At 41.8% G+C, this 27,890-nt stretch overlaps 1 protein-coding gene across 8 annotated transcripts in view; it reads left to right on the plus strand.

Annotated features, from left to right (window-relative positions):
• LOC139262274 (alpha-(1,6)-fucosyltransferase) overlaps positions 1-27,890 on the plus strand; it is a 1,093,864-nt gene that overhangs the window by 940,190 nt on the left and 125,784 nt on the right. For all 8 annotated transcript variants that reach the window (XM_070877420.1, XM_070877419.1, XM_070877418.1 and 5 more), the window contains one exon: positions 4,314-4,551. In XM_070877420.1, coding sequence (XP_070733521.1) covers positions 4,314-4,551 — 238 coding nt within the window. The remainder of the gene's footprint in view (positions 1-4,313; positions 4,552-27,890) is intronic.

The raw sequence follows: 27,890 nt of genomic DNA on the forward strand, positions 1-27,890 counted from the left end.
GAATAGGCTCACACATAGCAGGCCTGACAGCAGGTTGATTTGAAGGGCCACGCTGAATTTTCAGGACTTACCCTCTCCCTCGCGTGTGGGCCCAACTTGTGCAGTACTGATTGTTTTTCTGCAGATAGGACCTATCAAAGCAGCGACCCTCTCTTCCAAGGGTGTCAGTAGGTGCACGTTTGGCTAGTCTCCTCCTGTTCGAGTTCTTTCCCTTTTGTTGTGGGACAATTTCTTCTGCAAAGATGAAAATGCAATTTTTTGGAGAGGGTGTCTTTCTGCTGGGTGGGACATATACAGCTGGTCACATTTACAATTGCAATTGCATTGAATAAATGAAAATATTACTTACACTAACTACTTGACCAAGGTCCTGCCATGTCTTTTTACACTGGCTGCCAGATCTCTTTGTGTTCACCAATGCGCAGAAATCTACTGCAACTTAGTTCCAACGTTTCTTCATTGGGTGGCACTTTTGTGCGACCTCTGCAGGAGGTATCCAGCTCCTGCCATCTGGTCTCAATGACATTAACTAGTATCTCCACTTCATCATGCAAGAAATTCTTCGTTCTTGGTGCACGTTGTTGTATTGCTGTATTGACACTCACAGCACTTTTCCAATGCTCTTAGACACACAGTGATTTTTCCAAACACACAGTCTTTATTTTGCATGCAGCAATGATTTTCAGAAATACAGCACTCCTTCTGGCACTTTTGCAGGCATGCAGTACTGATATTAACAAACAGAGCACTGTTTCTTGAATTCAGCAATTAATTTTGTTCCACAGCACTCCTTCTGGCACCAAAACACAAGCAGCTACATATCCCTTTAAAAATGACGATTGCCAAATTTCAGCGCTACTGCACATGCGCGGACATCGCGACCCGACTCCGATGCGCATGTACAGACGTTCCAGCACTGTTTTCAGCGCAGGACGCTGGCTCCATCCCCAACTTGACTGGCCACGCTGTGCGACGACCGGGGAGAGGCTGGACAGTGGCGCATCTCCGGTAAGTGCACCGAAAAAAGGGGTGGGCCAAAATTGAGCGCATTATGTGGAGAAAAATTTTTTCTTATTCCAGTCATGCTGGGAGCACAGAGCAATTCACTGCAGATCTGGTTGTGGAGCGACTGAGAGAATCCTCAATGCTGACTGTGTGTGCAGACAGCAGAAAGTGTTGCCTTTCCCAGCATTGACATTCCCCACTTTGAGGCGCACAAACTAACTAACTCAGAAAGCAGATCTTCTGTGGCACTGCTCATTGTGATTTATGATGATAGGGGTGCGTAGTAATGCAACTCATATACTGTGACTGAATAAGGCAAATTCTGTCTCATCAGATCAACAAATTGTGACAAGCAAAAGACTAATAGAAGGTGCCTTGGAAAGTTAATGTTTCACTTCGAGTATTTGTGCAATAAATGACTAGTTGACATCCTGTGATGTTGTACATGGGGAGTCAAGACCCAGTGTTGTCTTCAGGTAGAGCAGAGTTAGAGTTTGGGGGATAACTGATCCAGGGCGAACAGAAATAATCCAGTCCCTGTTTTAAAGTCACACACTCTCGTTATTTTTAACTAATACTTTTATACTAATAGATCACTCATGACATTGTTCAGAATGAGTCAGAGGGTTTGCTGTTCTCTCACAACAGGGGTGTTATGCCATGTAAGAGATATCCTCAGGGCCACTGATGTACAGTGAATGAATAAATTAAATCCCATTTATTAAAATGGGGGAATGAGACTGGTAATGTTATATTCAATTGACTTCAATGGAAAGGAACATTGGGCAGTGCGTCGAAAGAGCAGCTGATCTGATTTCATCTGTTTTACACCATCAAAGAAAGTTCAAATTACCCCCATGTGGGTTCATTCTACAACCTAACACTGATGGACTCAATCATTGCTCTTAGGGCATCCCCTGTTAGACCAGCAGGATTCATTGGTTGAGGTAAACTATTTTTTTTTAAAGCAGATGGTTAAATGCTGTCCTTAACTGAGTATATTTTTAATTTCAATTTTTTTTTAATGGAGTATTTATGCTTTATTCATCAGTTTATTTATGAATGAACAGCTTTAATCTCTCAAAAACTCCAATTTACTTCGGATTTGATACTCTGGACGTGTGCCGGCACCAGTAGCATTTCCTTTTGTGAAGCCTCTTCTCAGTTGGTGTCATTGCACTGTGTGTTAATTTTATCCTCATGAACTCTATATTGATTTATATAATAAAAATGAAGCACCTTTGGAATTCTCTGTTTCCTTAAAAATTAACCTAATCCCTAATGTGTGTGCAGTGTTAAATTGTTAGCATTTCACTCCGTATGGACCATACAGCATTTCTTTAAAAAGTTACCATAATGTATTGAGAAGTTTTCTCAAATATTAGAATCCCCCCCCCACCCCCTCCTGGTTTTTGCACAGCCAACATGCTGCTATATCAGTGAAAGATGCTTAATATTAGTAATAACAAAACAAAGATGATTGAAATGCACCAAAATTGAAAATTCATGCTAACATCTACGCCTGTGTATCATGAAGCTTGTTTATGATTTTATTTATGTAGCCAGACCCAGATCTGACTCAGTAGGTCTGCGTTTATAGTTGGTGCGTGAAAAATGCTGCTTTTCCTTCTTCAAATTCCTTTTCATGGTCACATTCAGGGACCTTCGTTCACTGGTACAAAGTGTTTTGTCCTGTTGCTCCTCTGAGAAATTATTGTTTTTTTTTTAAAAGCTTTCAATTGACTCGGATCAATAAACAGAACTGTTCAATCATATACTTTCTTGTCTCTTTCTGTCTCCTATCCCATATGTTCCTCGTGGATTCTGAACTTTCTCCACACCATCCCAGCCTGTATCGTCCTCACCAGTAAGATCATATGATCTGAACTATCATCTCCATATCGCCCTAGTCAGTAAAATGGTGCACGTTAATATAGCAACACTGGAACTTATTAGTATCGGGCAGTGTGTAATTTGCTATAAAGTACTTCTGTGTTTCATTTAAAAGGTCTTAAAGTTGCACCAATAAGCTGCAGTAAGGCATGCCAAATTCTAATCCTTATGTTCAAACCCCTCCGTGGCCTCACCCCTCCCTATCCCTGTAACCTTTTCCAGCCCTGCAACCCTCTAAAACCTCAGTATTCCTCCAATTCTGACCTCTTCACATCCCCAATTTCCTTCGCCTTGCTATTGGAGGCCGTGCCTTCGACTATCTCGGCCCTAAGCTCTGGAATTCCCTCCTTAAATCTCTCTGCCTCTTTCTCCTCCAAGGTTCAGAGGGGATTTGAGGGGGGGCATCTTCACGCAGAGGATTGTGGAGTCTGGAACTCACTGCCTGGAAGGGTGGTGGATGCAGAACCCCTCGCCATATTTAAAAGGTGCTTGGATGCGCAATTAAAGTGCCGTAACCTGCAGGTTATGGACCTAGAGCTGGTAATTGGGATTAGACTGGATAACCTCTTGGTTGGTGCGGATACGATGGTAAGTACTGCAGGGAATCGAATACGGCCAGGGTGATCTCCTGGACTAGTTTCAATTACCTGGATGGGTCGGAGAGGAATTTTTCCAGACTTTTTTTCTCCAATTGACCTGGGTTTTTATCTGTTTTTTGCCTCTCCCAGGAGATCACATGGCTCCGGTTGGGGTGGAGTGTAGAATGTTTCAATGTAAGGGGTGTCACAGTTGCGTGGGGCGGACTGGTTGGGCCGGGTGCTCTTTACCTTTCCGCCATTGTTCATTGTTCATAGGTTTATATGTAACCTTCAGGGCTGCTGACCGAGGGCCATGTGGCTCATTGTCGGACGGGGCGGACACGATGGGCCGACATGACCTCCTTCTGCGCTGTAAATTTCTATGTTTCTATATACTCAAGAATAAGTTGGATAGATTTTTGGAAACTCAGGGAATCAAGGGATATGGGGATAGTTCAGGAAGTGGAATTGAGGTAGAAGAGCAGCCATGATCTTATTGAATGGCGGAGCAGGTTCGAGGGGTCATAGGGCCTACTCCTGCTCCTGTTGCTTATGTTCTTAAGATGCTCTGTAAAATCTGCCTCTCTGACCAAGCTTTTGGTCACTTGTCCTAAAATCTCCTTATGTGGCTCAGTGTCCATCTTTCTTAGATAACGCTCCTGTGAGGATGCCTTAGGATGTTTTTTCTATGTTAAAGATGCTATATAAATGCAAGTTGTTGTTGAGTGTTTGCAGGGAACTTCACCTGTGCTCTCGATAAGGGAAAGCTGTCTTGCAAAGTTTGTTTAATTCTGAATTCTAACCATTAAATTACTCCTTTTCCTTTTCTATTCCCAGAACCCCAAGGACTGCAACAAAGCCAAGAAGCTGGTTTGCAATATCAACAAGGGTTGCGGCTATGGTTGTCAGCTGCACCATGTCGTCTACTGCTTCATGATTGCATACGGTACCCAGCGCACTCTCATCCTGGAATCTCAGAACTGGCGCTACTCCACCGGGGGCTGGGAGACAGTCTTCAAAGCAGTTAGTGAAACCTGCACAGACAAATTTGGCACCAGCTCCGGCCATTGGTCAGGTAAGAAGCAGTAACTTGTGTATGGCCTTTCCGGCGGTTGAATGGTGAGTGAGTGCTTCCTGTTTGGAGCTGCCAGGCAGTGAGTGACAGCAGAAGAACGTCTCGAGGTATGAACCTCTCTCACTTATAGTCATTGAGCTCATATTTCACACCACGGTTCAGTTAGGGTTGCCGGTTTATCGATGCTGGGGCGAAAATAACTCCTGTCCAGTCATTTCAAGAAAATAAAAATGTGCTTTTACCAAATCTTTTCTTTTATTTTGGAATTCATTGTGAGTAAGTTATTTTTCAAATGTTCCCAATCCCTAATTCTTCATTCCTTTCCTCGCATACCGCTCACTTTTGTCCTCTGCCGATGTTGGTCCAAGACCATCCAGAAACCTGGGATTGCCTCTCTGGCTGATTGTTGCTCTCTCCCTGCAGAAGATACCTCTGTTCTCCTTGTCACCTCCCCCTGGGGCTTGAAAGGTCAGGATCTCAGGGCGAGGAGAATTATAGGGGTAAACTCACATCATGCTGCCACCAGACAATTTGTGGGTGAAATGTTTAATTTAATTTCTTTTTTGAAATGAATATCGGTAATGTTAACAACAACAACTTATATTTATAAGTCAAGAAGGTAACTGACTTACTTTTGATTATCGCAGTCCCTGTCACAGATCATGATACATCAGCAGTTACTGGACGGCTGAAGCTCAACTGTAAATCTATCGAAAGGAATGGCTGTAGTTAAGCAGGATTTTGTGCACAATTACATATTTAATTTTCTCTTTCCCATATTTCTTTAGGATTTGAACACATTCAATATCTCACAGTGCATCATCTCGGTCTCAGGGGTAGCCTACAAATAGATGCTATGGGGGAGATTAGAACTTGCTTGTCCCATTCAGAGAGTTTTGCTAATTCTCGACTGGTTGCTGGATGTAGCACTGTGTGCTAACTAAACTCAGCATCTTAGAGAGGTGAGGACATAGGAACAGGAGTAGGCCATTTAGCCCCTCGAGCCTGTTCCGCCATTCAGTGAGATCATGGCTGATCGGCGACCTATCTCCATTTAGAGAAATCAAATGGGGTCAATCATGCCCACAAAACTTCCCCTTCTGTTGACTGGTTAGAGAACAGCTTTGATAGGAGCCCGTTCCCCTACACGTTCAGCCTACAACATCCCATCAAGTGAAAGTGGAGCCATCCCAGTGAACAGGGGCAGTGAAGTTGGGGAGAGAAACGCCCACAAATAAGAGTAGTTTTCTGGTTTGCTGCAGCATTATTGAATCTTTCAGTGACTGGAGAACAGCTGAGATGTCGCTGTGGAATGTGGGCTGTGCAGCATCTAGGAGAGCTGTAAGGATCATTTCACATTTTGTCTTGCCATTTTCTACAGGAAGATGCAGTGATTCATGAAAGCCTTCAGGTTTTTCACAAAATTTAAGCGACCAGAGTAGAGAAACAAAAGTCCAGAAAAATACCATTTCCACTCTGACACACTAAATATACAGAAAGGTTGAATATATATTAGATTTAGATATCTATTGGGGTATGGTGGAAAAAAAGTTAATTGCCCATTTACCTTCTTTGTACTTCACACGAGAAAGTATTGTGCCTCAGTACCCATAGTTATCTTTTGATAACCTGTGAGTCATTGTCTATTCCTGACAGTGTACTCGCTCAATCAAGCAATGCTAACAACAACAACTTGCATTTATGTAGCGCCTTTAACATAGTAAAACATCCCAAGGTGCTTCAAAGGAATGTTATCAGACTAAATTTGGCACCACCACATAAATAGATGTTAGTTCAGGTGACCAAAAGCTTAGTCAAAGTACCAGGTTTTAAGGAGCAGCTTAAAGGAGGAGAGAAGTAGAGAGATTTCAGGGAGTGCCAAATGATGGTAGAAAGGCTTTGGGAAGTTAGGAAATGAGACACTTGCCACAGAATACACAGTCTCTGATCTGCTCTTGCATCCACAGGTGGAATTAAGTGGTCCAACTAAAGTTAGATGTAGCTAAGTAAACTAATTTGTTGCTTTGACTCGCTCAAACTAGGGTTTTCATTACCTCCCCGTACTCTTTGGGGCTGGTTTTATGAATGCGTGTGTGCTCCCGGTGTGGAGATTCACCTAACTGCGGCAGGTATCTGGGAATTGTATGAGCAATTTTGAGTGAGGGGGATGGGGGAAGGAGAGAGGGGGAATGGGAGGGACGGGGAGGTCGGGATTGCAGGGAAGGAGAAGCAACAACCACAATGTCCTGGTGTGCACTGCTGACAGTGGAGGCTCTGTGCCAGCAATGCATGTTCGGAAAAGTGGCCTTTTATGGAAATTTGCAGATACTCGGGTAACAAATTGCTGTGTCGAAATTCATTGATTTTGTTGTGGGATGGCAGGACCAGCCAGATCACGTACCCGACCTGCAGCTTTTCCCAGATATCTACAGCAAGCACTCGTGTGGCAGATTATCACAAGTGAGCAATGGGTTATATCACCAGAGACTGAAATCTCTTGCCACCTTTCCCTCTCTGCTGCATGACCTCAATTGCACCATTGTGGGAAGCACTGGCTGCTACCTTCTTGCAGTTGCCGTCTTGTCTTGTGCAGTAGCCAAAATCATACAGTAGGTGGTAGTTTGAACACTGGAATAACATAGAACATAGAACATAGAACATAGAAAATAGGTGCAGGAGTAGGCCATTCGGCCCTTCGAGCCTGCACCACCATTCAATATGATCATGGCTGATCATGCAATTTCAGTACCCCACTCCTGCTTTCTCTCCATATCCCTTGATCCCTTGAGCCGTAAGGGCCACATCTAACTCCCTTTTGAATATATCTAACGAACTGGCCTCAACAACTTTCTGTGGTAGAGAATTCCACAGGTTCACAATTCTCTGAGTGAAGAAGTTTCTCCTCATCTCAGTCCTAAATAGCTTACCCCTTAGACTGTGATCCCTGGTTCTGGACTTCCCCAACATCAGGAACATTCTTCCTGCATCTAACCTGTCCAATCCCATCAGAATTTTATATGTTTCTATGAGATCCCCTCTCATTCTTCTAAATTCCAGTGAATATAAGCCGAGTCAATTCAGTCTTTCCTCATATGTCAGTCCTGCCATCCCAGAAATCAGTCTGATGAACCTTTGCTGCACTCCCTCAATAGCAAGAATGTCCTTCCTCAGATTAGGAGACCAAAACTGTACACAATATTCAAGGTGTGGCCTCACCAAGGCTCTGTACAACTGCAGTAAGACCTCCCTGCTCCTATACTCAAATCCTCTCGCTATGAAGGCCAACATGCCATTTGCCTTCTTCACCGCCTGCTGTACTTGTGGTCATCTCTCTTATAAATCAACACAACAAAAACAGATTATCTGGTCATTTTCACATTGCTGTTTATGGGAGCTTGCTTTGCGCAAATTGGCTGCCACGTTTTCTACTTTACAACAGTGACTACACTCCAAAAGTACTTCATTGGCTGTAAAGCGCTTTGAGATGTTGGGTGGTCGTGAAAGGTGCTATATAAATCCAAGTCTTTCTTTCTTTTTATCTGTTTGAGCTGGGAAGAGACCAGTAGGGTTCGTTTTCTTATCCAAATTCCAAAGTACAGGATTTATCTAAATCTGCTAGAAATCGATATTTAATAATTAAACCAATGTAAGAAATCTTGTCTCAATATCTTAACTTCACTATAATTGCAAACAATTTGATATAGTGGGATTGAAACAATCAGTGCTCATTGGGTTTTAGCATTGTTTTCAGTCACTCTGCACCTCCCCTTATGATTCTGTTTTAGATGTTGTTACTGTCAGCATGCACTTGCCCCCCATGGCTGAGCCACAAGCAGAGGTGTTGTGATTTATTTCCAAAACAATAAATCTATTCGGATAATGAGATCCATTCTCCACGCATGCAAAAAGAGGGCAAAGTTTTGGCATATTAACTAACTGACCATCCATCAAAGCTTACTTGCCTGTAGCTGTGCTCAATTTGTTTACTTCTTCCGCAGGGTTTTCCACTTTGCAAATCAGATTGCTGTGAACGCACAATTTCACCTCTATATAAAAAAAATCTGATTTCCAATACACACGGCAATGTGGAAATTTATCATTATTGGCTTTTAATTGTTCATCATTATTACGGAGTTATAACTACATCAGTCAGTATTCTACAAATGGTTCCTTTTGGAACAGTCGAAGCAATCAAAGAGGTTTACGTGCTCTTTCAGGTTCATTCACAACACACTTGCCATTGTGATAAACCCATTCAGCACAGATATGCCAGTCTGCCGCCTTCCTGGAGCCAGGAACAGAAGGGGAAATCCCACATGGGATGACTGATCGGGGAAAAAAATAATCATGGAATGAGGCTTGGGATACCTTTCTAAACAGTAAGGCATTACAGGGCTATGGGGAAAGAGCAAGTGAATGGGACTAATTTGATAGCTCTACCAAAGAGCAGGCACGATGGTCCGAGTGGCCTCCATCTGTGCAGTTTCATTCTGTAAGTCTATGATTCTATAAATAGAAGTTAATACTTGAAAAGATGCACTGTGTTTAGCTGCTGTGATTCGGAAATGACAATTTTTGGATATAAATTGACGTGAAAAGTAGTTTGGAAACTAGCAAAATTGTCCAGATAATGGCATTCAGTCAGTCTTTTGTCCAGGATTCTTTGTATTATATTGAGCCTGAAATTCCGATGTCCCGGGTCTGCACAAAGTTTCTAAGGACCCGGGAAGGCATCGGAAAAGCCGGGTTTCAGCGCGCAATGCGCATGCGCTGAACACCGGCTTTTCCGATCTGTCAAGTTTCTGACTTGTCAGATCGCGAGCATATCGTGAGCGAGAACACTTGCAGGGCAAGATTTGTGATATTTACGCATATCTTGCCCAGCAAATGTCCTCAATAATCTTGCGTCTAAAAAAGCAGACGTATAGCCTACTTTTACAAGCGCAAGTGTTTAAAAACATACATAAACATTAAAATTAAATTAAATAAACACATATGAAAACATATTTTATTGTTTAAAAACCCTTCCCACTATGGTAAGTTTATTTTAAGGCATAATTTTTAAAAAAAGTTTAGAAAGTTGAGAAAATATTTTTTTTATAAGAACTTTAATTTAAATGAATCTTAAATATGTAGTGTATTTTTCTATTTTTTATTAGTGTTTTGTGTGTTTGGGGGGGTTTCTCATTCATAATAATGGGAACTCCAACTTACGGAGTTCCCATTATTATGAATGAGAAAATACTGTACCTTGATTGGCTGCCCAGAGCCATGTGACTCCAGCTCCAGCATACGGACGTCCCAATGTGCACGCGCTCCGATGCACAGTGAGTGAAGGCCTCAGGATCGGAAGTTCGAGCGAGCGCAGCACCATCAGGTAAGTGCGCATTATTTTTCCTTTTTTCAGTAGTTTGCCCACGGGAAGACCTCGACCGGGATTTCTGGGCCGTTGATTCTGTAATTTAGCACCTATCGTGTCGATAAACTGTCCCAAGGTGCTCCATGGTAAAAACAAAGAACAGACATTGAGTTTGCCATCTTCCCCTATCCGCATTAATATTGGCCCTGAATTTGCGGTCAGAGGCTTCTCGCAGGGAAATGCTTCTGATCCGCAAATAAAATGGCCGCATACCTGGTGGTCTGGGAAGTACGGAGATTTACGGTCCTGGGTCTCTCTGGGTACACAAGGGTAGAGGCCCACATATCTCAGGGGACAACCGCGGTTCGCAAGCACCCCTGCAATCAAGTGGGCCAGCCCAACGAATGACAGAAGGGAATTCCCATTCATGCTTATGGAGATTCCATAAGTATGGAAACTTAAAATAAATACAAAAAACAATCACATATTTAAAATTAATTAAAATGGCATTTAATTAAATATTGAAAACAAAAATTTAATTTTTTGAAAAATAAATTTACATGGTTTAAAGGGGCAAAAAATACACTCGCCGTATTTCACAGATTTTTAAATGTGTAAATTATTGATAAATTTTATTTTTCCGTTTTTTAAAACTCTTACGCTGATGAAAAGAAAACGACCTTACGCTTGCTTTTACCAGTCATAAGAATTTCACGGGCATTCGCTGGGAAGAGGTTGGGGCAAATAGCCCAACTCCCCGCCTGCGGAGGCCCTTTTCCCGGGGATTAGTTGGATCTGTCAAGAAAATTTTTGACAGATCGCAACTTCCGGATTTTTGCACATGCACAACGCATGCCTAAAACCGGAACTTGTGCAGCCCCTACGGGCACATGCACAACCGTAGCGGCTTCAAATTACAGCCCAATATAACAACTACAACCTGCATTTATAATCGCGTCTTTAATGTAGGGAAATGTCCTACGGTGCTTTACAGGAACGTAATCAGACACAAATTGATACCGAGCAAAGGAAGGAGATATTGGGACAGGTGACTAAAAACATGGTCAAAGAGGTAGGAGGCAAATAATGGCAAATATACAAACATATGGACTGGAAGAGATCTTCTGGTCTATCTAACCTGTCCCACACAATACATATATATACACCCCACCCTACCCAAAACCACGTGATCTCCTGGGCAAAGCAAAAAAAAAAGGAAAATTCCAGGCCAATTTGAAAGAAAGAAAGACTTGGATTTATATAGCGCCTTTCACGACCACCGGACGTCTCAAAGCGCTTTACAGCCAATGAAGTGCTTTTGGAGTGTAGTCACTGTTGTAATGTACAAAATGTGGCAGCCAATTTGCGCACAAGCAAGTTCTCACAAACAGCAATATAATAATGACCCGATAATCTGGTTTTTTTTGTTATATTGATTGAGGGATAAATATCGGCCAGGACACTGAGGATAACTCCCCTGCTCCTCTTCGAAGTAGTGCCATGGTGGGTTTTACATCCACTTGAGAGAGCAGACGGGGTCTCGGATTAACGTCTCATCCGAAAGACATGCTCTGTAGATTCTTTTTGTGTTCAAGTCCCTGTAGTGAGACTTGAACCCACAACCTTCTGTCGCAGAGGCGAGAGAGTGCTACTCACTGAGCCACAGCTGACACTATTTGCGGGGGAATAAATTCTGGGAAATGCCTTTCCGGCCCATCTCGGCAAATCTAAACGAGTTCAGGAGATGACTCTGGCCCTGATTAATGTCATGTGTGAGGCGATCTCCATCCAGCCAGAAATAGGTTGAGCTCTCACTTGAAGGTATTTAGTGAATCGGTGCCCCCTGCACGAGCCAGCAGCCTGTCCCAGAGATCACTGCTTATTTCTCTCTAACTAAAATGGTACTCACTTTTAGGATGTTACAGTTTGAAACTCCAACTAAAGTGTTTGCCTTCCATCGCAACACTTGCCGTGTGCATCAACTGTGGACGTAATTGAAAGCTATTCTTGAGATTGTCCGAGATTTAAACAGCGATATTTCTTCAGAATATTTCAATAAGAGGAACCTTGATTTGTTGCATAACATAATGAGAACCGTTGGTGTGCGAATCACAGCGTTATCAGGACATGTCCTAGCGTCATTCATGTTATAACATAAAAAATAATCTGCATTAATATGGAATCATGGGATGCTCTCTTCAGCATCCATGCCTTGAATCATCAGTGCTCATGATAAACACAAGATGCCAGGATAAACCCCATGATACATAAATACCAAGCTTTCATTTCACATGTGTTGCTCACAGGAATGATTTGTGTCTGTCACACACACATTTCATAACCAGATTTCCAACAAAACTATCCTGTTTAAGACAAGGAGAAATACAAATGTGTTTATTTATTTATGTATTTATTGTCTGTTGTTGCTTAAGTGTTCAGGGGCCTTTGTGGTAGTTGCTGTGGTGAAGCCTTTTTTTCACAACAGCTGCTATAATGCCAGCACAGGTTTTCCCATGGGATTCTCCCTCTACCTCTGTTCTTGTAGGGAGAAGAGGTAGGCCAGCAGAGGGATAGATCGCAGGGCAAGCTGGACTAGAGGGGTTCTGCAAATGCCCAGGGATACCCCACACCAGACTCTGCAGGCATAGGTGCACACACCTCCATTTCTTGCCTTGCAAATGTGCCCACTGCATTAACAATCCTAGCTACATCTTCCTTATGTTCTCCACAGACATTCTTTCACAAACAGTACCATCCCTTTTCAATGCAACCCACAAATCCCCACTCATTGCAGCTGATGATATCTGCTTTCAAACCTTTATAGGAACACCTTATGCACACGTCAACTTTGGTGTAGCATACTTCGAATGACCAAACATTTTGTGTGTTTGTGTGTGTGCCTATTGTATTGTACCACAGTGCTGCTCCATATGACAGCATGTGATGCAGATGCTCTGGACCCTAGCTTTTTGCTGCTTCTATGTGCTATCACAGTGGCAGAAATACAAGAGATGTTTTACTGACCTCTGTGCATAGGAGCCTGTTGGAATGTAGGTTCCTCATGCCTCGTAGCAGCTGAGCATTGCCATGCACTGCAGGCTTTGCTCCTTCTTTTACTGCATGTTCAGCTTACATTCTGCTGCCTGTGGTGGGTTGAGTGAGGTGAGGGGGCCAGTGGGTGTGGTGTGCGGGAGATCCAGGCATGCAGACATGCCCATTCCTGTCGTGCTGCTACTATTGGGCACGCCTCACCATGGCCACTGATCGGCATGACAACAGACCTAATGGTACTGATGAGATCAATGATGCCTTCTGTCAAGGTTCTCAATAATTAATCTTGTGGAGTCCAAAAGAGATAGCCTATTCCAATATGGCACTTTCGGTCTCTGACAGGAGTCTGAGTATTTGTGTGAGTGCTCTTCAGTCCCTTTCATGGGGGGGGGAGGGGGGGCTCACTGCAGATATTACTGCCCCCTCCCCTCAATGCATTGAATCTAAAATCTTCATCCTTATGGCACTATTTTGGAGCAATGCAGAGGAAAATGACCCCTATTATGTCTTGTGGAATATTTCAAAATACTCCACACAAGTCTGACATCGAGAGTTCAAACAGTCTTTAATCACACGCGTTTGGAGACAACTTGCTTTCTGTCCTTAGCCAAGTCTCTCCAAATTGATACAGAAATTTACAGATATTTATACTCATAAATGACACATTGTACATTGTCCCCGCCTACTTTCTAGATTACATCATTAGTCTTAATTCCTGTTTACTACTAGATGTTCAACTTAGTTTCGATAACAGTTAGACAGTAGGCGGTTGCAGTCAGCATTATGTAACACTTAAACAGTCACGTTATAAATAGTTGTGGTCAGCAGTTAGTCTGACCTATGATACACATTGTTGCAACTGATTTACTACTGCAAATGGGGTCAGCAGATTTAGCTTAATCACATTTCGCTTTATCTTTTTTAGCCTTGTCTATTGTTTTACCACTCAAGCTGTTGTCCAAGATATCCTTGGTTTTTCTGCCACACAAGCTATTCCCAGGCTCCCCTTTCAGTCTCAAGGGTCCAGATGGTGGCTATGAGGAGTGGATATATCTCAGTGTGCAGTAGAGGATCCTTTAATATGGCTGGGTACTGGGGAACATTGAAGGGCCATGCAGAGTGAGGGAACACTGCTGTGCATCAGATACATGGTACACTTCCATGGGAGTGCCTAATACTTGGAGGTTCAGGGTGGCGGTAGGGGGGGGCGCGGGGGTGGGGGTTGGGGGGGGGGGGCTGGGTGAGGAGAAACAAGCAATTGTGGCTAGTGAGACAGGTAGTTGCGAAATTTGTGCAGATTTTAGCCTGAATGCCAATCTTGGTGTGGGTGCTGGGGTGGGGTGAGGATGGTGGGTGGCGGGGCAGGAGGAATAGTAGAGAAGTAGGAGTTTAAAAAATTTTAAATGGCACAGACAGAGCAAAGTTGATATGATTGATTGCAAATGAAGTAAAAATGACTTCGAACTGACAGAACAATCAAGTGATTGTGTAATTGTTTTTGAGCTTTGAAGTTGCTATGTAATTATAGTGCAGAAGATGAAAGCATGTCATTTCTGGTTGTTGCGGTGAATTCTGCAGGAATCTGTGTTAAGGAAACAAACATTACATGATATATTTCTAACTGCTCAACTGAGCAATTGGTTCACAAATTGTCATTTAAGCAAGCTTTATTGCGGATTGTATGCAGGAAGTCTGGTAGTAATGGGTTGGCATTACATTCAATAAGCCACGATTACATATATAGATATATAAAATGTTGAAAGCATTCATTACACTCCATAAATCATGCTTCAAAGTGTCAAACATGTGCAAATGAAAGGAAGAAGAGCAGTCACGTTACGTTGATTTATTCAGGTGTGGCAGAGAAAGTTTAAGAGCACCTCCCAATCTGTAAATTCCCCTCATCAAATAGCAATTAAAGTCTTGATTGATTTGCCAGCAATTCGACTTTGTGTTCTTAAAGGAACAAGCTAGCTTGTAAGATTAATGGCATGCTAAATTCCGTCGAATGTAAGGAATGTATCAAAATCCCAATTAGCAATCGCTGTTAATCAAAGTGGAAAACAAATCTTTTTCCCTTTAATTAAAGAATGTCATTGGAATTTACCAATCATATCTAAGGTTCATAAACTGACTAAAATTTTAGCTGACCCAATCCAAATTCTGTGGCTAGCTTTCCAAACCAAACCAGTCCAATCACAAGAGGACTCCAGGAGAACACTGAGCAAAATATAGTTGTCATGTTTCAAGGTATTTTGTGCATTTTTTCCACAGAAAGTAACTCAGATTTTCAAATCCTATCCATTATTTTTTTACGCAATAGTGCATATTCTCATAAGTTTGGGGGTAAAGGCTACAAGATGAAGTGCTTGAGTAAGCAGTTAACCATTCTTAATCATCCAATTTTTAACATTTTCCCTGCTTCCAAGGCAACTCCCATTATCTTATTGCTCTTTCTGAATCTGCCCTTCTATCCCTTCTGGTACTTCCAAAAAGATTTTAATTGACCTTATGTGACTTTATTCTTACGAACAAAATCTCACTTCAGGGACATCACCATAATCTGTGAAAGTACTGCAACATAATTAGTCTATTGACCTGCAACCTTGACAGATCTAGCTGAGATTGGCACTTGATGATGAGAATAGAGAAAGGAGTGATTGAAAGATTCGGTGACAGTTCCTGTGTTGTGAGTGACAGCTTTGAGAATGAAATGTGCTGTCAGTGACAGATGCGCTGACTACAGTTGGACAGCAATTGAAAAGGCACGTCATAAAAATAATGATTTTTGTACCCTTGCTGCTTATTTCATCCGTTCAGAAAGATTGAGCATGTCATGGTGCTGCTAACAGAGCAGCTTGTGGTTTCAGGCAGTTACAGTTTTGTTTTGTGCTATACACCAGTTGCCAGCACAAATCCAAATGGCGTCTGACATGACCCATTGAATCATTACAGATAAGCTGCTTTTCTCTATCATTCAAATTCAAACCAGACATGCATGTGTTTGTTAAGTAGGAAGGAAAATGTCTGCAGAACAATGCTATGCTTCACTAGTGGAAAACATGTACACAGTTTCTGTTAAGATGTGCTGTCTGTAGAAGTGTGTGAAAGGGCACATTAAATATTGAATGGTTCATATGTCAAGATTCCAATAACCTTAGAATGGAGTACACTTCTTGGCAAACATTTTGGCACATTGACAGCCATATTTAAGTATGTGCTTTACTTACACAGATATCTTAGTTCCTTCTGCCGACACAAGATGTACCAATCACAATAAATTCAATGTTTTTACTGTAAATCGCCTATTTATAACCAGCTACTCCACATTTATCTGCACGATGGTTCTGTTTAAACTCAAAATTGAATTTAGCTGTCAGACATTGTGATGTAAAGTGATAATTTCTTTGGACTGTAATTCATCGAGTATGGAAGGAAATAGAGCAGTGTCACTCTAGCAGCACTGCATTGTCTATGCAATCTTTTTTCAATCTGACCCAGTTACTTTGTGATGATATGTTCTAAAGTTAGGTTCCACATCATCAATCCTTTAAATTTAACTCCTTGAGGATTGAGGCATTTTAATTTCCTTTCCTTTGTCACAGGATTTTCAAAAGAAGGTTGGTCCTGTGGACTCAGGTCATCTGAGTCATGTATTGAAGCTGCCCAACTGTATATGATATAAAGTTCTTAACCTTATTAGAAAGAGGAGACTTTTATCTGTCCTAAATTTGAACCTAAGTACTTAGAACATAAGAAATAAGAGCAGAAGTAGGCCATCTGGTCCCTTGAGCCTGCTCCACCATTCAATAAGATCATGGCTGATCTGATCTTTGCCAAAATTTTACTTTCCTGCCCTCTCCTGGAACCCTTGACTCCCTTATCTTTCAAAAACCTGTCTATCTCCACCTCAAATATACTCAATGACCCAACTTCCATAGCTCTCTGGGATAGAGAATTCCAATGATTCATGACCCTCTGAGAGAAGAAAATCTTCCTCATTTCCATTTTAAATGGGTGATCCCTTATTCTGAAACTATGCCTCCTAGTTCTAGATTCCCCCATGAGGAGAAACATCCTCTCTGCATCTACCCTGTTAAGCCCCCTCAGAATCTTATATGTTTCAATAAGATCACCACTCAGTCTTCTAAACTCCAACCTGCTCAATCTTTCTTCACATGACAACCCCTTCACCTCAGGAATCAACCTAGTGAACCTCCTCTGAACTGCCTCCAATGCAAGTATATCCTTTCTTAAATAAGGAGATTAATACCATACGCAGTACTCCAAGTGTGGTCTCACCAACGCCCTGAACAGTTGTAGCAGGACTCCCTTACTTTTATACTCAATATATAGTTTCTGTATCACACAAGAATTTTCCACTACTCGCAGAGGATCTTTTACTAGGAGATCGTTTATTTTTCCTGTCTCAGGAAAAATAAACAATCTCCTAGTAAAAGATCCTCTCGGAATGAGTGATCACAGTATGGTTGAATTTGTAATACAGATTGAGGGTGAGGAAGTTGTGTCAGAAACGAGCGTACTATGCTTAAACAAAGGGGACGATAGTGGGATGAGGGCAGAGTTGGCTAAAGTAGACTGGAAACACAGACTAAACAGTGGCACAATTGAGGAACAGTGGAGGACTTTTAAGGAGCTCTTTCATAGTGCGCAACAAAAATATATTCCAGTGAAAAAGAAGGGCAGTAAGAGAAGGGATAACCAGCCGTGGATAACCAAGGAAATAAAGGAGAGTATCAAATTAAAGACCAATGCGTATAAGGTGGCTAAGGTTAGTGGGAAACTAGAAGATTGGGAAAATTTTAAACAACAGCAAAGAATGACTAAAAAAGCAATAAAGAAAGGAAAGATAGATTACGAAGGTAAACTTGCACAAAACATAAAAACAGATAGTAAAAGCTTTTACAGAAATATAAAACGGAAAAGAGTGATGAAAGTAAATGTTGGTCCCTTAGAAGATGAGAAGGGGGATTTAATAATGGGAAATGTGGAAATGGCTGAGACTTTAAACAATTATTTTGCTTCGGTCTTCACAGTGGAAGACACAAAAACCATGCCAAAAATTGCTGGTCACAGGAATGTGGGAAGGGAGGACCTTGAGACTATCACTAGGGGGGTAGTGCTGGACAGGCTAATGGGACTCAAGGTAGACAAGTCCCCTGGTCCTGATGAAATGCATCGCAGGGTATTAAAAGAGATGGCGGAAGTTATAGCAGATGCATTCGTTATAATCTACCAAAATTCTCTGGACTCTGGGGAGGTACCAGCGGATTGGAAAGCAGTTAATGTAATGCCTCTGTTTAAAAAAAGGGGGCAGACAAAAGGCAGGTAACTATAGGCCAGTTAGTTTAACATCTGTAGTGGGGAAAATGTTTGAAACTATCATTAAGGAAGAAATAGCGGGACATCTAGATAGGAATAGTGCAATCAAGCAGACACAGCATGGATTCATGAAGGGGAAATCATGTTTAACTAATTTACTGGAATTCTTTGAGGATATAACGAGCATGGTAGATAGAGGTATACCGATGCATGTGGTGTATTTAGATTTCCAAAAGGCATTCGATAAGGTGCCACACAAAAGGTTACTGCAGAAGATAGAGGTACGCGGAGTCAGAGGAAATGTATTAGCATGGATAGAGAATTGGCTGGCGAACAGAAAGCAGAGAGTCGGGATAAATGGGTCCTTTTCGGGTTGGAAATCGGTGGTTAGTGGTGTGCCACAGTGATCGGTGCTGGGACAACAACTGTTTACAATATACATAGATGACCTGGAAGAGGGGACAGAGTGTAGTGTAACAAAATTTGCAGATGACACAAAGATTCGTGGGAAAGTGGGTTGTGTAGAGGACACAGAGAGGCTGCAAAGAGATTTGGATAGGTTAAGCGAATGGGCAGATGGAATACAATGTCGGAAAGTGTGAGGTCATCCACCTTGGGGAAAAAAAACAGTAAAAGGGAATATTATTTGAATGGGGAGAAATTACAACATGCCGAGGTGCAGAGGGACCTGGGGGTCCTTGTGCATGAATCCCAAAAAGTTAGTTTGCAGGTGCAGCAGGTAATCAGGAAGGCGAATGGAATGTTGGTCTTCATTGCGAGAGGGATGGAGTACAAAAGCAGGGAGGTCCTGCTGCAACTGTATAGGGTATTGGTGAGGCCGCACTTGGAGTACTGCGTGCAGTTTTGGTCACATAGAAACATAGAAAATAGGTGCAGGAGTAGGCCATTCGGGCCTTCTAGCCTGCACTGCCATTCAATGAGTTCATGGCTGAACATTCAACTTCAGTACCCCATTCCTGCTTTCTCGCCATACCCCTTGATCCCCCTAGTTGTAAAGACCTCATCTAACTCCTTTTTGAATATATTTAGTGAATTGGCCTCAACAACTTTCTGTGGTAGAGATTTCCACAGGTTCACCACTCTCTGGGTGAAGAAGTTCCTCCGCATCTCGGTCCTAAATGGCTTACCCCTTATCCTTAGACTGTGACCTCTGGTTCTGGACTTCCCCAACATTGGGAACATTCTTCCTGCATCTAACCTGTCTAACCCTGTCTAACACCTTACTTAAGGAAGGATATACTGGCTTTGGAGGGGGTACAGAGACGATTCACTAGGCTGATTCCGGAGATGAGGGGGTTACCTTATGATAGATTGAGTAGACTGGGTCTTTACTTGTTGGAGTTCAGAAAGATGAGGGGTGATCTTATAGAAACATTTAAAATAATGAAAGGGATAGACAAGATAGAGGCAGAGAGGTTGTTTCCACTGGTCGGGGAGACTGGAACTAGGGGGCACAGCCTCAAAATACGGGGGAGCCAATTTAAAACCGAGTTGAGAAGGAATTTCTTCTCCCAGAGGATTGTGAATCTGTGGAATTCTCTGCCCAAGGAAGCAGTTGAGGCTAGCTCATTGAATGTATTCAAGTCACAGATAGATAGATTTTTAACCAATAAGGGAATTAAGGATTACGGGGAGCGGGCGGGTAAGTGGAGCTGAGTCCACGGCCAGATCAGCCATGATCTTGTTGAATGGCAAAGCAGGCTCGAGGGGCTAGATGGCCTACTCCTGTTCCTAATTCTTATGTTCTTATGCTATTACCTACTCCCCTCAAGTGAGTTTGATGGAGACAGTTAGTGGCTGTTAAATGGAAAAAGTCTACTTTTGCTGCTGTATCAAAAAGAGGTTTTAAAATGGAGTATTTTACATTGTGAAAACATTGGGCCAAATTTTATGGTAGGAATAATGGTGAGGCTATCAGCACTCAACGTCATTATAGAGTAAATCGGACAGCAACTTCTGGCGTCCGCACATCCGCAGTTAAACGGGGAAATCAGGAAGTTGCTGTCGGATTTGCCCTGCTCCTCCACATGCTTCATGACACCGGCCCCTCGCCAAGAGATTCAGCATTTAAACACATGAAGGCCATGAAGTTGCGGTACTTAGCCACTAGATACCCACTAAACACGCCAGAAAAGGTTCGGGCTGTCAATTCAAGTGTAAGTGAATTTGTAACACCGTGATAAGTCTAACTTACTGCCAAACAACTTCTCTGGAACTGAAAAGTTACTTTTACAAATGTGGAGTCTCGTTCTTTCAGATTTTAATTATTGTTCGAAAAAAAAATTTTAATTAAAATTTACTTTCCTTTCTGTCTGTTTTCTCTCTCACTGTTATCTTTTTCCCACCTCTTTATTTTGCTTTCTGTACATGATTTGACATTGAATTAAATATTCTAACTGACACTTTCTGGTTCACTTTCTGCATGCCTTAGTAAGGACTCTTCAATCTGATTGATTAAGGAGATATACAGTTGCTTACCCTGTTCACATAGGACCCAGATTCCTATGGAAGCGTCACACTGAACTGGCTCTCTAATTACCATAAGTGCAAAAGCCCAGGAAAAGTCTGTGGGCAGCTGTAACTGAAATGTACAGCAAGCGCTGTCCCTTTGCCACTGACTGCAAAATCCAGGCCATTACAGCTTGTTTCGTGCTTTTATAGAGAAAATGAAAGATCCTTATAAGACTTGCATTTATATAGCATCTTTCACGACCACCTTTAAAGTCTTAAAGTGCTTTAGAGCCAATGAAGTACTTTTGGAATGTAGTCACTGTTGTAATGTAGGAAACGACCCTGCTCTTTTTCACAATAGTGCCATGGAATCTTTTACATCCATCTGAGAAAGCAAATCGGCCTCGGTATAGCATCTTATCTGAATGATTCCATCTCCGACAGTGCAGGATTCTCTCAGCACTGGAGTGTCAGCCTAGATTTATGTGCTCAAGTCCCTGGTGTTGTACCATATAGCATTGAAATCCTTGAGTATTTTTCAGTACCATCACATTAGGAGCTTCTCATTTAGAGTTTGGTAATGCAAAGGTTAAGTATTTAATCATGTGTTGCAGTCTCTGCAAACTGACTGCTATATAAACTCAGTTGCTGATGATAGATCAGCTTTAATGGTTCTTGGTCAAATCCCTAGATATTGCACTAGTTAGGCGAGTGTTCCAGCAAAGGCGGCAGTTAACTAACATTCAGCTTGCCCTTCCTGAATTGTGTCTTCTGTTAGCCTGGCAAAGTGTGGCATTATTCTGAATGGTAACCCCCTCTTTGACATGACTAACAACATAATGACCTCATTGAATTTTTGAGCATACAGGTTTTGCAATGACCTAGATTTACAGTGCCTTGTTGGATCACTGCTTCATAAATCCTTATTGTGGAGCTGACTATCCTTTTCTTGGAAATGAAAAGCTCACCAGCAAAAAATTTTGTGAAAGTGGAGCTGCCAAATCTCAACCAACATAAAGTGGTAGTAGCTAAGTATATTGTCTTCAAAAATGCCACCAAGATATATTGGACTTTTAAAGACAATTTGACTGTTCCAATCGTAGTTGCAAACAAAATGTACAAACGCAGTCAGGTGCTGTTGCAATTTGCTACCTTAAGTGAACTTCACCATTAGTGAATGATGTAAATCACCAGCTATTTGAAGGTTTTGTTTGCAATTTGCGATATCACACATTTTGTACAATCCCACAGGAACATAGAAACAGAAGTAGGCCATTCAGACCCTCAAGCCTGTTCTGCCATGCAATTAGATCATGACTGATCAGTAATTCAACATCAATTGCCTGTCTTTGATCCGTATCCCTTGACAACCTTACCTAATAAGCACCACATTGGAATAGCAATGCTGACTACTGCATATTCTGACTCAAAAAATAGTTTTATTTTTTTAAATGTTATTGTCAATACCAGCACAGCATAATTTTCAGTTGAACAGTGCAATTAGTCATAACATTGTAACGATGGGTTAACCCTGACTTTAAACCTACAGTGATGACGTTAGGCAAGTCTCATCAGTGATCATACAGCTGCTTAATGATCGAATCAGAAATCCAAGACTTGCTTTGGCTGAGTTCTCAGATTGCGGACTGCCAAACAGCTGGTAGCAAGCATAGTTTTTACGCTAGATTTTCATGTGTCCGTGCATACCCGCAACAACTTAGCAATAGGCATGTGACACTCCAGTTGTCCAGTGGATATCGTGAACATTCATATCCAATTGAGTAATATTCAGAACCAAGTATCCAGTTGCCTGGGTAATTTAAAATTAGTGGGGAAATCTGTACTGCCAGATGAAGCTATAACCAAGTATATAGTGCCTAATTAAACTTGCAATGGGAAAGTATGGCTAATCTACAAGTAAATGACTTTGAAAGCTGTGATCTCATTGAATGATGGAACAGTCTTGAGGGGCTCTGGCTTACGATGCCTGTTCCTATGAAAGCATTTGGTTACATTCTTTCTGTAGGTATCGAGGCTGTGATGATGATGAAGATGCTGGCAGATTCTGCTGTAATAACATTTAGAACAGTCTCGAGCAGCATCCTCAAAAAAAAATATTGAAATTGTCAAAAATCATTTTTATTGTCAAAATCAACTATTCTTTTGACCTCAGTTTTTCATATTTACCAAACCTGTTACCCTGGCAGCAATAAGCACCACACACAAGAGTCTCGCGCAATAAAGGAATTTCCATCAGCGCAAGCTATTTCTTATTTTATAATCTAATAGATATTGAATATCTGCAGGTTTTAGCTTCAAATACCCAACAGTATTCAGTGCCACCAAAACCAAAAATGCATAAGATTTCAATACAAAAGGGCCAAATTTTCTCTGCATGGAAAAAAACCAAGACTCGGATACACCGGTTCTTGAATTTATTTGGGAATTTCTGCCCAGCCTTGTGAGGGGCATTTTCTTCGCCAGCCAAGCCAGAGTGGGCAGGGCCAAAGATGGGTACTCCTTACCCTGGGAGTTCATGCTTCCTCAGACCACAAAAGAACACTGGAGCCAGGTATGCTGAGTCAGATCACATGCATCAGCCTCCAGAGGGTGCAAGCGGGCCCCACTGGGGATATTGTCCAGAAAGTAGCTGGACCCCCAAAGACGGGAAAATTTTTGTGCAAACCACCTTATACAAGGGAAGGTTAAGGAGGTGGAGAATGGCATCTTTAGTGGAAGAGTGGTGCGGGGCCAGTGTTGAACCTGCCCTGCCTCCCAGATAGCTGGTAGACTTTGGGGTTTCGTCAAGAATGGAGCCAATGAGTGCCTGTAATGATGTCGGTATCTGTGGGCCCCGTGCAAATGGGGTGCTCACCCATGACCAAGCAGACTTTGGCAGGGCCAGTGCTGTTGGGCACAAGTGGCCATGATCTTGGCATAACCCCCAGGATTGCAGCTCAAGGATATCCCGGCCCATGGCATCTGGTGTTGGTCTCGATCTAATTTTGAGTTCCCAACAGTATTTTATGTGAGTGAAATATGATGCTTTCAATTCAATTAAGATTCATCAGGAAATTAGGAAATTCATGTCTTGTATAAACATATTGATGTCAACAGTGGCTCATAATCAGAAACTCCACCAGCACCTTTACTGAGGGAAATCAAATGTGTATCGGCAGCTGCCAACTGCTCATTAGGAAGCTTTATTTTGTGCCAAATGGCAGGGCTTTCACAGGGGGATAGTGTTCCAGTTTTCCATGAAGATGTTCAGAAATGCTATTAGATGCACTGATTAGGAGAATTCTTGAAAGGAATACACACGTTCTCTTGTACAATAATAATATTGGACCGGCTGTCATTTGTTTTGATATATCTTGTGCTATATGTTAAAAAAGAAGTGTTAAATGAGTCATCAGCCAGTGGACTTGTCATATATTCCAGAGGTAGGAGAAGAATATAAAATACTCAATGCAATTCTATGATGAGCCAAACGAATTTGCTTTATCTTGGCACAGGTTTTTAAGAAAATGCAAACTCATTGTCAACTTTTACTGAAAGTTTGTTGAGGGCAAAAAAGGAAACCCCTCCATGGCTTGTCAATATTGGTTGTCTGTTATTCAGAGAATACATTCAGGCTGATTGGTTGAACAAACCGGGTGCAGGACAGGTAGTGACTGTTCTCTGCGTTTGCTAGGATAATGCAGCTTGCTGAAGTTGAAGGTTCACTGTTCTTCTGAGAATATCTAGCCGTGAAACTTTGCACGTGTTGGCCCAGTTCACTTCACCTATTCTGCCACAGAACGTGATAGCAATGGAATCTAAAAGTGAGAAATGGCCACAGTGCTGGTTACTTTTGGTTATCTTGTGTTTTTATTTAATGGAGAGTGCAGTCAGAACAATCATGTTGATATGGAGGTAAAATATTAAGTACAGTACCGGAGAGAGACAATCTAAACCTGAAAGATTATACAAGTCAATATTTGGATAAGTTGTTGAATATTATAGCAACGTTCTATGATTATCTGGTCTGATCTTATGTAATTTGAACAGTACTTCACAATTGTTCCCAAGGTGCCTCTGGCCTGTAGTTTCTAAAAAGGGCATTTTTCCAACCTCTTGGTTGCATGCGCACAGGTTAATGACCTAAATGTATTTAGGTATAGTCTCCTCCAACTGAAGGAAGGTAATGTTGGGTTATTGAAACATATAAAATTCTTACAGGGCTTGACAGGGTAGATGCAGGGAGGATGTTTCCTCTGGCTGGGGAGTCTAGAACCAGGGGTCACAGTCTCAGAATAAGGGGTCAGCCATTTAGCACTGAGATGAGGAGAAACATCTTCATTCAGAGGATGGTGAATCTCTGGAATTCTCTACTCCAGAGGGCTGTGGAGGCTCAGTCTTTGAGTATATTCAAGACAGAGATCGATAATATTTTGGTTATTAAGGGAATCAAGTGATATGGGAATAGTGCAGGAAAGTGGAGTTGAGGTAGAATATCAGCCATGATCTCATTGAATGGCGGAGCAGGCTCAAGGGGCAAAATAGCCTATTCCTGCTCCTATTTCTTATGTTATACCCAGAGCTTAAGTTACAAAGCCCTTGTAACTACTTGTTTTCACATGTCACAAGTTTATGATCAGGACCGTTCTTGAATTGTGAGATCTTTGGGGGGAGCTGAGGAAGCTTCCCTGAAGCTGTTAATGTTTGAGCATAGAATACATGCAGTTTCACTTTAACGTATAAAACATAGAGTGACGGAGCTGACTAAAAATGCCAGTAAGTGGAGAATAATCTTCCTTTATAATGATGAGAATTCTGGGCGATTTTGACTTCCCCATTAATGATTTTGTCTGGCTATTGATTGTAAGTATACATGCAACAATCTAGATCAGGCCCTTCGTCTCAGGCCTAATGTATTGCTTTCTCCCTCATCTGGGGGCAGTAACACTAATCACACTTATTTCAAGAGACTGCAAACATTGCTTTAGGTCTGGAATTTTCTGTGTATTGTCGCCCAGAGAAATGCACAATCGAGGTGCAAAACAAGTGCACGGTCTTAAAATTTGTGGAATTTTGGACATATTATAATTGGCCTAATTCTCCTCGACCTCTCATCATCGCCTAAATGCTTCTCCATCCATAATAATATGTACATGACTTTCTAAATGTGAAAAGCTAGAAACAGTGGAGGTCCAAAGAGACATGGAGGTCTATGTACATAGATAATTAAAGTGTCATGGACAGGTACAGAAAAGAATCAAAAAGGCTAATGGAATGCTGGTTAGAATACAAGGGGGTAGAAGTTATGCTGCAGCTATACAAAACCCTGGTTAGACCACACCTGGAGTACTGAGAGCAGTTCTAAGCACCATACTTTAGGAAGGATATATTGGCCTTGGAGGGAGTGCAGCGTAGGTTTACCAGCATTATACCTGGAATCCAAGATTTAAATTACGAGGAGAGATTACACTAACTAGAGTTGTATTCCATGGAATTTAGAAAGTAAAGGAGTGATTTGATCAAGGTTTTCAAGATATTAAGGGGAACTTATAGGGTAGATGTAGAGAAAGTATTTCCGCTGGTTGAGGAGCCTAGGACTAGGGACCATAGTCTAAAAATTAGAGCCTGGCCTTTCAGAAATGAAGTTAGGGAACACTTCTACACACAAAGGGTTGTAGAAGTTTGGAACTCTCTTCGGCAAATACATTTGATACTAATTATTCATTTTAAATCTTAGATTGCTAGATTTTTGTTAACCAAAGATATTAAGGGATATGGGGCAAAGGGATATGGAGTTAGGTCACAGATCAGCCATGATCTCATTGAATGCGATACAGGCTCGAGGGACTGAATGGCCTATTCCTGTTCCTAGGTTCCTACAAAGCCTCAAAAACGACTTTCCTGCAATTGTAATTACACAGAGACTCTCTTCAAATTACAACCAGAAATTCAAGCGCAGGAGGAAATAGTCATTTTTTAGTGTTTTATTGCAATTCTTTGAACATATAAAGAAATGTTTTCCTCACTGAGACCTGCTTTGTATTTTTTGTTTCTTTGAATGCAGTTTTATGGCAGCAGTGCAAGTCAATTTAAAAATTGCAAAGCTACCTTGATTGCAGGTTTTTAAACACGCTGTGCCTGATGTGATGATGAATGATGGCTAAGTAAGTTGAAACTTTAATTTTCATACTTAAAGAAGGAATATATGGTGTGAGTTCAGTACTTTCCTTGGGCCCCGATTGTTTACAGAATTTGTGCCCATTTTTACATCTGGGCATATTTAATTAAATTGGCAGGAAATTTGACGTTGGCAGGATGGGCGGTGGAATGGGTGGGATTTTGGCAGCAACTTCTGGGTTACACCCCCGCAGGAAATTCCAGGCCAAAATTTGTTTAGACAGTGGTCAAATGATCATGGAAATTGTAAATTCAAGTCAATATTGTGCCTTGATGCATGTTGTGCAGTTCAATGGGATTTATTTTTCATGGAGCCGAAAGCTGGGGAAGGAGGGGTGATGGAGGCTGAGGCAGGGAGCATTCTACAGAATCTTGCTGAGTTTATTTAAAGCAGTGGATTACATAAGAACATAAGAAATAGGAGCTGATGTAGGCCATTCAGCCTCTCGAGCCTGCTCCACCATTCAATAAGATCATGGCTGATCTTCTACTTCAACTCCACTTTCTTGCAGTATCCCCATATCCCTTGTTTCTCTTCATGTCCAGGATTGTCCCAGCCTGGTCATCAACACTCACATTTCTTGACTGAAATGAAAATGGATGGGATTTCTAAGGACCGTTTCTCATTCCACCAAAATCAAGATGGCCGGGAACTTGCCAGAACGGCACATGTGGTCACAAATGCCATAAGTTAGACTGTTGTGTGCCCCAATCCTCCAGTGACCTAAGTTTGCTGGAGAACTCATTAGAATGTGCCACAGTGAGGACTGTAATGATTCAGAAGTGGTGCAGCCGATGGTGAATGGATGATTTTGGATCTGCTGTGAACTGGATGAGTGTGATCAGAAAGCGTGACCAGGAAGAGGGAAGGAAGAGTCATAAACGCTGTCCAGAACATCCTTGCCAATGAATGTTAAGTGTATTTCAGAAAGTGAGT

The sequence above is a fragment of the Pristiophorus japonicus genome, chromosome 4 (assembly GCF_044704955.1).
Source record: "Pristiophorus japonicus isolate sPriJap1 chromosome 4, sPriJap1.hap1, whole genome shotgun sequence".
Classification (NCBI taxonomy): domain Eukaryota; kingdom Metazoa; phylum Chordata; class Chondrichthyes; family Pristiophoridae; genus Pristiophorus; species Pristiophorus japonicus.